Genomic DNA, 10626 nt, shown 5'->3' on the forward strand with positions numbered 1-10626 from the left:
CCTCTACATTTGAGCTGTGAAAATACACCCACTTCAAGTTTATGTTGGCTGGAATATAACCCAGCAGGTTGTTGTCTCCAGGGTTGTCCCAATGACACCTGTCAATCAGCCGGTTTTTGCGCATTTTTAGATGTGTACGGCATACAAGAAAGTTTGTACAGGAAATGCAAAAATTGTTAAATATAATTTTGAGATATTTTCGATTCAGTTTTCATCATTAAATATTAGCAGTAATGTTAATTATCACAAATATTGCAACTCGTAAAAAGCAAAGTCGACCACCGAGAAAACAAGTCCATGCGAAAAGTCTCGAGGCGAAACAAAAGTTCAGAGAAGACAAGTTTCGGTTAAGTGGAATTTTATTTTGAATGAAATCAGTTAAATTAAACATTTAACCGTGTTTTTTTCCCGCTGTAATATTCATATTTTTTATAAACGTACATCGTAAGAACACAATTAAAATTCTTTTGTTGTGGACAAATTCAGTATGTCCACAACAAAAAAAGCAACAATGTTCTACAACAAAGAACACACTTGATTATTGCTAGAAATATCTTGTAACCTGTTAAAAGTATTGTTTACATGTGAAATTTTGTTAATAAAATTGCACAAAGAAATATTACACATATTTGTTTTTTTCTCAGTCAGAAAAAATTGAGCCGTTAGTAAGGTCAGTGTCTCGCAGGATGACAGGTATGCGAATGAGGCACTCTAAAACAGCCACAATGAGCTGAATACATTTTATTTTCATGACATATTCCATGTGTACTTAATGATTTGATTACAACAGCCTCTGCCTGACAGTACAAGTCGGTTAATAACTACATAATATAGGTATCCTTGCAAGCTGACTAATCAAAAAGCTCTTCTGCATTCACCAACCAACGGTTACAGTCAATCCACATCTTTGATTAACAGTGGAATACAAAAGCCGCAGTAAAATAAAAAACATTGAAAACACATGGAAAATGATTCAAAGTTGCAGGCAGCGATAACTTTTTGAGTTTGTACCTCCACTTTTGATCGGATACACTTTAACATTTCACTCTATAACAAAGGTGTACAAACTTTTTCCTGCGAGGATGACTAAAGAAATACAAATGTGACACCTTTGTACTATTTTTTTGTTCATAAATTACTTAATTATTAGCATACGTATTTAATGCTGTCATAACAATAATAAAAAAGCCTTGAATGGGGCAATTTGCACAGTTGACGTTTTATCAGCTATCTGTACGTTACTGCTGTGTTTTATTTTTTTGCCTAGTAAACTTTTACTTACTCCAATTGCCAATATTTATCAGTACATAATTAGTCAAGACAGCCATTGCAGTTGTAACAATGTTTAAAGACTATCAAGGCACAGAAAAAAGAACAGAAGCAACATTGCCAGAGTTCAGGGAACATTAACGACAATATGAAAGATAAGGTCGAACACAATCTTGTGGTTTGTTCAGATTCTGAAACACTTTTTCCCAATAGGAACTAACAGAAAATGGCCATGGATTCCAACATCAAACTTTCATACAGTACAAAGTAAAGTTGCATTTTAACATCCTTACCTCTCGTACAAGCACAAAGTTATACACTGCATTAAAAATATAAAAATGCACAAATCGTGTCCGCCAACACTTAACTTGCTCTTGTGACTTACGCTGCAGATATTTTTCCAGAATATGTCGCTCGCTACCGCGGGGGAATTTGACCGATTAAGATTAGATTAATTAAATAGATAGATTAAAATAGATAGATTAAATAAGGATGACACACGTTCCCATTTTAAAGGACAACCGACGCCTCGAGACAAGTTGCGTCCATAATTTGTAAAATCACTTCAAATGACTTCTATTGAGCGTATTTTACAAAGATTCCACTGTATATAGCTATATTTTACGTTTTAAGACTCACGCTTAATATTCAGGGAGTCTTGTTTTTGAGTTGGTGACGAGTCCGTATGTGACGTCACTAAAGAAATGCTCCTGACTGAAAAAAAGACACATTGTAGCAGTCCTTCCATCACGTCAATGTATTTTGCTGTACTTGTTTGGTCTGAAAACCTCGTATTGCACCAAAAAGCCGCCAGAAGAGGGCGACCAAGCTCCATGGAAGGAATTTATCAGCCTGTGGAAACGGGCTGATTAATTCATCACAGGAGCTTGGACGCCATTTCCCCCCAATGTTGCCTCAAAATGGCACGGAATAAATGCTTTAATCGATTGCAAACATGTATGCTTTCTTCTTCAGAACTATTTGAATCATATTCATAACTGGATGTGTCACAAGAAAGCATATTCCCCGAATCTGAAGCCATTGTTTTGATTCTCCAGCGATGCAAGACGTCTTGGCGTGATGTCACGAACTGGGGGCGGGACTTTCTGAAAATGCCCAATTCGCAGCTCAACATTTTGCAGATACCGGACACTTTAAGTCATTTTTATTTTTGTTTTGCATTTGACTAAAAATATCATACTGCATGTTTTGGGTATTTTAGATGCTATAAAACGTTTTTCTGATGTCAGTTAGGAAACAAAAAAGTGACGTCGGTTGTCCTTTAACTCATTCATTGCCAGACGATGTGCAAAAATGTGTCGACTCCAGTTTTTGTCATTGTGACTCAAATTGCAGGACCCACAGAATATTTAGTTGTAGGACTACATGACCATCCAATGCCGCATTACACTTTCTTCCTTCATCAGTAAAAAAAATCTAAATTATATGGGTTTGGAGTTATCTGAGCTTGAAATGGAGGCAGCTGCACAAAAGGCAAACACTGCCCCCCTCGTGGCAGGGAAAAGCTTTGCCAAAGGTCTGACCAGCGCTTTATCGGCAAGCAAGAAAAATCAAAACCCGAAAAAAATCAGGAATGGCGCTACATGTCATGCTTTTCAATTCCCGAATAAATTCAGGAATGGCAGTGAATGAGTTAATTTCCTTTTTTTTAAACTTGTGTAGGAACACAACTTCCTACTTTTTTTGTTGATGATATCTCTTATCAAAATGTGCAGTTAAGGTGCTGAAGCCTCCGGTCACAGTGATGAAGGCACAGTGGAAGAAGAGCCAGTCAGTATTGGTGCGGTCGGTCAACTGAAACGCCTGTTCCAAAAGGACGTGAACGTGTTGGAGTTGAACGTGCCGATAAATATGAGCAGCAGAAGGTAGAGACTTATCATGACGGCAAAATGGTGTCTGAGGAACCATGAGGTGTTGCGGGAACGTCTGCGGATCAGAGTGATCATACATCACACTGAAATAAACACGATTCGAAATATTGGAACATTTTGTGGCAATTATGTACCACAGTCATAAAAATGTGTCCATTCCAGTGCCAGGGTTTTTGTCATTGTCATTCAAATTCCAGGACCGACAGAATACTGAGTTTTAGGACAACGTAAACATTCATTGCGGCGTAAGAAACCTTAGACGCTCTTATTTCATCAGGCCACATTGTAGTCACAGTTTCCTCTCGTTATAAATTTGGGAAAACCATTCAAATGTTTAATTCCGTCCACAAATCACATATAGAGCGCACAACAAAATAATTTTTTACTTCAAATTCAAATTTGAAGTAAAAAATAATGATTGTTATTGTGGTTTACATGGGACAATTTGAAACTTTGGTTCGAACTTTAGCAAGCATCATGGAATTTCAGAAGTTTGATTTGCTGTTGCGGGCCGAATAAAATGATGTGGCGGGCCAGATTTGGCCCCGGGCCCTCGACTTTGACACAAAGAAGAAGTGGACACAAAAATGTGTCCACTCACACACAGAATATTCACCTTTAGGACTATATATAAACATTCAATGCAGCTTAAGAAACCTTTGACTCTCTTGTTTCATCCGAAAAAAAGAGTTGATTCCTAACTTATATGGGTCTGGACTCTCGAGTTATATGAGCTTGAAATAAGGGCACATGTACAAAATACAATACATACATATTGATTTATATTGCATTTTAACTACAGCTGATGCTGGAACTAAGTGCTAATATGGAAAAAATGGGAAATGCTGCCTCCGTAAGTAAAAGAAAAAAACATGGCCAGAGGCCATGGGCAGCGCTTTACCAGCACCCAAGCATGAAAAAACAAAACCCGAACAAATTCGGGAATGGCGCGCTACGTTATATTTTCAATTCTTAATGACTTAATAAGTAGTGCAAGTAATATTGCAATACACTTTGAACGTATACTTTTTATGTCATGTACAGTACTTCTTACCTGCCTGTGTGTCTTCTCTGGGAGTAAACCAGCAGGTACTTGACACGTAAAAGCTGATTATTTGTGACCACAAAGTACTTTTCCGGCACGTCCCCTCCTTCACTGTTTTTGGCCCTCGAGCGCTGACGGTCGACAATTTCGGAGTCTGACACAAGTAAGACAAGGTTACAAAGCTTCCCGCTGGACTTTACAACGCAGATTTCACAATGCTGACGCACCTTTTCGCTTCACTTGGCACTTGACGTCCGGGTGATCGATGACTTCGCACAAGGCGACGCAGCTGAGCAGCGAGCCCAACAGGCTTTCCTGCCAACCGCTGCTGTGGGGGCTGTAGAGCACAGCCAAGCTGAGGTCACTGGTAAGGTAGGTCCCTTCTCCAAACACGGAGTTCTGCGTGCGACGGACAAGCTTTAGCTGGAGTTGACGGTTGAAGATGATCAATTTCTAAACTTCTTCAGCACCTCACTGACAGGTGGATAAAATACAGATACAGTGATACTTCCGCATACGAACGCTTCAGCTCACGAACATTAAATCTGCGAGCATAGAGTCTCGGCTGACAAACTAGTTTTCGGCAGACGATTCAAACCACATGGTGGCTGGCGGACTAGTTTTCATCACCACCTTTCTTTGAGTGCAGGTGTGGTTTGTTGTCAAGTGGAGTACTTACGTGCTAAGCCGAAGAGGACACAAAAGAAAATTATGGTTGAGCAGAAGATCATTGAAAAACACGAACTAGGTTTGTGTTTGTGTGACTTAGCGTCCCAGTACCAGTACACTAGGTCGACCATTGCGACCATCCTTAAAGGACAACCGACGTCGCCGGACAAGTTGTGTCCATAATTTGTAAAATGGCTTCAAATGACTTCTACTGAGTGTATTTTACAAGGATTCCACCGCATATAGCTATATTTTACGTTTTAAGACTCGCGCTGAACATTCCGGAAGTCTTGTTTTTGAATTGGTGACGAGTCCTCACCCTACGTCACTGAAGGAACGCCCCTCACCGAGAAAGGACATGCCTTGCATCACCTCAATGCATTTTGCGGTACTTTGTTTGGTCTGAAAACTTTGCGTTGATCTGTGTTGATGCCGAAATTAGAAGGAAAACACATAAATAACGCAATGGGGAATCGTTGTATGTTACACCAAGACAACTCTGTGATATTCGTTGACAAAAATTCCAAAGTGAAGAATAAAACTATTTCCAACGGAGCTCTGCCACCATCTTCCGCATTTTCTGTGACACTACACCTCAGTCTTGATCACTCAAACTGACCCTGAAGACCTTCTTTAATCGATTGCAAACATTTATACTTTCCTCTTCAGAACTATTTGAATCATATTCATAACTGGATGTGTAACAAGAAAGTATATTCTCCGAATCTGAAGCCATTGTTTTGATTCTCGAGCAAGGCAAGACGTCTTGGGGTGACATCACTTTCTGAAAATGCCCAATTCGCAGCTCAATTTTTTTGCAGATTTTGTGCTTTGACAAAAAATATCAGCCTGCGTGTTTTGGGTATTTTAGATGCTATAAAACGTTTTTCTGATGTCAGTTAGGAAACAAAAAGTGATGTCGGTTGTCCTTTAAAAGTGGATGCTAGAGCTTGGTGTTTGCTTTTAACATTTAGTTTGTAGTAGACGGGCCCGCGTGGGTTTTCTCCGGGTCCTCCGGCTTCCTCCCACACTCCAAAAACATGCATGGCAGGCAGATTGACCAGTCCGAATTGTCCCTAGGTGAGAGTGTGAGAGTGAGTGTTGTACGTCTTTGTGTGCCCTGCGATTGGCTGGCAAACAATTCAGGGTGTTGCCCGCCTCGTGCCCGAAGACAGCTGAGATAGGCTCCAGCACCCCCCGCGACCCTAATGAGGAATAAGCGGTACGGAAAAATGGATGGATGGATGGATAGACGTGCACGTGCACCATGACGTCCTTGATCCACTGATGAAAGGGACACTTTGATCCTCTCCTCTTTCTGTGTCTTTTGTGTTGTGTCACAGTATTTGTTTAGTTTTTTTGTTGTTTTGACTTCAAGATGCCGCCGCGAGAGGAGCTGCCTATACACCATCTCCTGTATTTTGTTTTTATACTTCTTCCTTTCCTTTCCTCTTACTTTCATCACTTTGCTGCTGTGAAATGTACATTTCTCCACTGTGAGACTCAAAAAGGCTAATTCAATTCAATCCAAGTTATAGTCCTCATATTCACAATGTTGTAAATTAAAGCTTAGGTTAATTTCGAAGGGTTCTGCTTCTTTTTCTTGAATCATATTTTTGCTATGAGACAACGTTATTTCATATATCAGCCAGGCGCTATATAAATCAATATGTATTGTATTGTAATCAATTCATTGTTGGCCAATATATCTGTATTGGCATTTTTTATGGGTGCCTCTAATGCTAACATCTAACTTAATTGGTAAGGATGACCTCAGTTGGGTTTTTTATGGGTACAAATGGCTTCCCAAAAACGTAATGGGGCTCAGACAGCTGTTTTAACTACATTTTAATGTTTTGCAGTTAATGAAGAGTGTCAGTGTACTTTGTGCATCTCAGTATCAAAGGAACCAGAAAAGCGATGCTAATTAATAATTTTAGAACAAATAAATCATTACTATTCTGTCCTAAAGTCTCAGGCTGACAGTAGTTTGTTGGCACATTTTGACTTGAGTTTGCTATTTTAGAAGCTGCATGGACGAATGGATGGACATATTAGACTCACTTGGCTTTCCTCTTTGGTGTAAAGACATAACCAGACAATGGCCAAAATATGACAGGTCGAGCTGATTGATGATTCCAAGAATAAATTGATCGTTAGCAACCTAAACTAAAGCTAAACTCCCCAGACCAGAGAGATGGATATTTTGTTATATGACAAGCATTTTTCCCTTTACTGACAAATTTCATTCTCTTCGTCACTTTGCTGCTGTGAGATGTAAATTTCTCCACTGTGATACTAATAAAGGCAAATCCAATCCAAAAAATTAGCGACCTTATTGTCTACTGCACACTCTCTAGCTATCTATTTAGCTATCTACCTATCTATTTATCTGTCTTTCTCTTTCGCTATCTCGCTATTTAGTTATCTAGTTATCTAGCTATTTAGCTATCTATCTTCTCTGTAGCATCTTGAAGGACTTTGAAGTTCTGTTTGTGATTTAATTTAGGGAGAGATGCCTATTTTAGAAATGAAAAAGAACTTTCACTGTTATGTTTCACTTTAAAATGCCTTTCCAACCAATGAATGAAATCTTTTTTCAAAAGTTGAAAGTGTGACAAGTCGAAGTCAAAACTCACAGATGACTCACAGCGACTCAAATACAAGTTGAGAGCCGAATCCCACACTGACCTTGTTGAGGTGACAATGTAGTCCGTTGTGAATGATAGAGTGAAAATTCTCCAGGCGACTTCCGTGGAAGGCATAGAAGACACCCCGGTCCTCTCTCACCCGCTCAAAGCGCACGTTCAGTTGGTCGCAGTATTGCAGCTCGAACAGGAAGTCCGGCGCAGGAGCAGAAACGCAGTCGCTTTGCGTCAAGGTACAAAGTTTGCCGTACTGGTAGAGTGGGAGGATGAATAAAACCGAGTTAGTGGGGGGAAAAAAGCTGTCGTGCGTGCATTTGCCGGAAATGGGTTGTACCTCATCCTTCTGAAGGGTCTTGACAGCAAAGTTCTTGGAAGAGAGGATCCAATGCGCAAGAGCCAGGTGGTGCTCTCCCTCTCCTTGTCGCAGCCGTACCAACTCTCTCACACCAGGGAAGGAGTTGACATCTGCCAACTAGACACACGCAATTTGCTTTCGCTTTTATGCAGATCACTAAAATGAGAATACACTGGCAAAAAAACATGGATGGATGGATATCCCCTAGGGATGATCAATTGTAACAAAAATAATTCTGATTGCAATTTAATGTGATTATTTTTTTAAATCTATTTTTTTAACAAACACAAGCAATACATTAACGTCACAAAATTTTAACAAACAAGTGCAGCGTAAATATACTATCATAACAAATGCACAAACAAATCTGTGATTTTGTCTCCTCTGCTTTTTCACGTTTCATATGTAACAGTCAGAAACATGCGGACTGCAATACAATTTATAATTTCGGATCGCTCTCAACTGTAAACTTGTTTTGGAGATGCGATAGGAAGCTGAAGCTATTACATACATTGTTAATTGTTGTAGAGCAACTTATAATTATGATGCAGAGAAAAGTGCCGGAGGAGTGGAGGCAGAGGTCATGACCATTTTTGGAGGAGCTGCTGAGAGGGAAAAATAAAGGACGAAAGCACTGACACAGCGCCTCACTTAGGGTATATATGATCTGCGCAGAGACATCGTGGCGCGCAATGTGGTGGTGTTTCCGTGACCAGAACGATTGTTTGTGACTCCACTTGTGCCCTGAATATTCAGTAAACCTCTTACAAGAACTTCTCATTCTCCAGCCTCTGATTTCGCCTCAAACTTAGCCCGAATTCAATGAACATGCGGTGGACTTGGGGGAACAGAAACTGGTGAGTGGGCCTCGCTGAGCCCACTACAACGTGTGCCCTTTCTCCACCCTCCAAACCAAATCATGTTAACTTTACCAGTGCATCAAAATCTTTACTGTCCTTGTGTATATATCGAGGAGGAAAAGGGCGAAGCAAAGAATCCTTCTTGTAGTTTTGGGCAGCAGCAAAAAACAGGCTGCAGCGAAGATCGGCTGCCACAGGATCTCTGTGAAGACAGGAGCAGACCAACTCTCGGACTACCTCTGGCGGCAGTGGCGGCTGCATTCCCGGCACTGTGGAGAGGCAACCCAATTAGGTGTTAACAGAATGGCAAAATGAGATAGAGATGAGATGTAGGTGCTGTTGAACAGAATCTGGTGGTATGGATAGGTGGTAGGAGGAGCTCAATATAGCCACAGAGGGATGTTGTCAAAGTGGAGCATAAAATGAGGAGATTTGAAGTGAAAACGGAACCATTCTTTCTATCTGGAGGATATTGGGATTTCGGATGAAAGTTCCAATTTAACCAAAAACGCACAAGTATCTATCCTGTTTGTGAAGTAAGTTACATTGTATCTTCATTTTGTGTAATGCAGTAATACTGAGCTGATCTGGCAACCCAGCCACTCACGTGACTTGACAGCGATAAAAGCCAGTTTATGTATGTGTTTGACTTCTCGTGCGACGATGAGCGCAGCGGTTGCTCGCTGGCAAATAAATATCCTACTTGTATGATCTAAACAAGAGGACCATCTCGACTCTTTATTCTCCCAAATGCATCGCGAAAGCGCTGAAGATCTCAACACTGTTCAATTTAATTGGTCGTCTGTAAACTTTTTTTTAATTTAAAACAACTTATTGTGAACTGAAAAACCCCAAATCGACCGTTAATCCACGAAAAAAACAAAGCATTTTAAAGGGTCCCTGAATTTATTTGTCCGACCAATATTTATCTTTCGTTCCTTTCAACACATTTAATTTGAAAACTATTTAGTGGACTGTTCCGGACTGCAACACAACAGACACAACATCGCTGTTTTACATTAAACGGTATTCATTTCGTATCGGGGATCACAAGTACGAAGCACTGTCTGTGGATATGCTTACACAATTGCATGAAATCGCTGTCATGAGGTTAAACATGTGAATGTTGGCTTTAGCTTTTAATGCTAACAGCTAACGGTCGCTATCACAAAAGTATCAATATGCAAATACACTTGCGATGTAAACAATACTATCGACTCACTGCAGAAGATGTATGTGATTTGGTGTATCTGGGTTGTCCTAGATTGACTTCCCCTGAAATACGAAAGTTGAAGTGGCCTTACCTCAAGTTCGCTCAACTCCGAACAGGTCGTCCAAGACGAAGAAAAACTGACATTAGCCAATGTGACTGTTGCGTTCAAAGACTCATCGGAAAAAGCATATCCAAACCAGCCTCGAAAGAATCTCACTAAAACCACCCCCTCGCGATTTCTGAATAGATAAAATTAAGAATCCCCATTAATATAACTTCTTTTTCTATTTGAAAATGTATAATATACATTATACATAATATACAACATGTATATGTATGTTGTTGATTGTGTGTGTGTGTGTGTGTGTGTGTGTGTGTGTGTGTGTGTGTGTGTGTGTGTGTGTGTGTGTGTGTGTGTGTGTGTGTGTATGTGTGGGTGTGTGTACAAAGCCGTGTTTGGGTAATTCTATTGATTGATGTCAAAGTGAAGCTTTTAGAACGGAAGCAATGCTTTCTTCTCTCTTCTTTTCCTTTCGGCTTTTCCCTTCAGGATCGCCACAGCAAATCAGTGTCCTCCAGCTAACCCGGTGATGTGCATCCTCATCTCTCGGAAGCAATTCTTTATCGCATTAAATGCGTTTTGGACAAACAGACTACAGACGTGACCGCCACTTG

The 10626-nt window shown here is 40.2% G+C and overlaps 1 protein-coding gene across 2 annotated transcripts; it reads right to left on the reverse strand.

Moving 5' to 3' along the window:
- Nucleotides 1–25: 25 nt before the first annotated feature.
- Nucleotides 26–10182, reverse strand: parp16 (poly (ADP-ribose) polymerase family, member 16). Of its 2 annotated transcripts, XM_088996507.1 has the most exons (7): nucleotides 10043–10182; nucleotides 8811–9007; nucleotides 7858–7995; nucleotides 7567–7773; nucleotides 4434–4605; nucleotides 4216–4360; nucleotides 26–3216 (listed from the first exon to the last, which is right to left on the reverse strand). In XM_088996507.1, the coding sequence occupies exons 2-7, from the start codon at nucleotides 8997–8999 to the stop codon at nucleotides 3081–3083; spliced, it is 987 nt and encodes a 328-aa protein (XP_088852633.1). In that variant the 5' UTR covers nucleotides 9000–9007; nucleotides 10043–10182; the 3' UTR covers nucleotides 26–3080. The 2 variants fall into 2 exon arrangements, with proteins under 2 accessions (XP_088852633.1, XP_088852632.1); XM_088996506.1 differs by lacking the exon at nucleotides 10043–10182 and having other exon boundaries at nucleotides 8390–8953.
- Between the last annotated feature and the right edge of the window lie 444 nt (nucleotides 10183–10626).

This window comes from Hippocampus bargibanti, linkage group LG05, assembly GCF_051943395.1.
Source record: "Hippocampus bargibanti isolate YZ-2025 linkage group LG05, ASM5194339v1, whole genome shotgun sequence".
Taxonomy (NCBI): domain Eukaryota; kingdom Metazoa; phylum Chordata; class Actinopteri; order Syngnathiformes; family Syngnathidae; genus Hippocampus; species Hippocampus bargibanti.

Bases quoted from the DNA above. Each gene is read 5' to 3' on its own strand.
- parp16 (XM_088996506.1), bottom strand. From the start codon at position 8,659: ATGAGAAGTTCTTGTAAGAGGTTTACTGAATATTCAGGGCACAAGTGG. The intron at 4,606-7,566 runs GTCAGTGTGGGA...CGTCGCACGCAG, and splicing joins TACATTGTCACCTCAACAAG to AACTCCGTGTTTGGAGAAGG. The intron at 3,217-4,215 runs GTAAGAAGTACT...TCTGATCCGCAG, and splicing joins CAGAGAAGACACACAGGCAG to ACGTTCCCGCAACACCTCAT.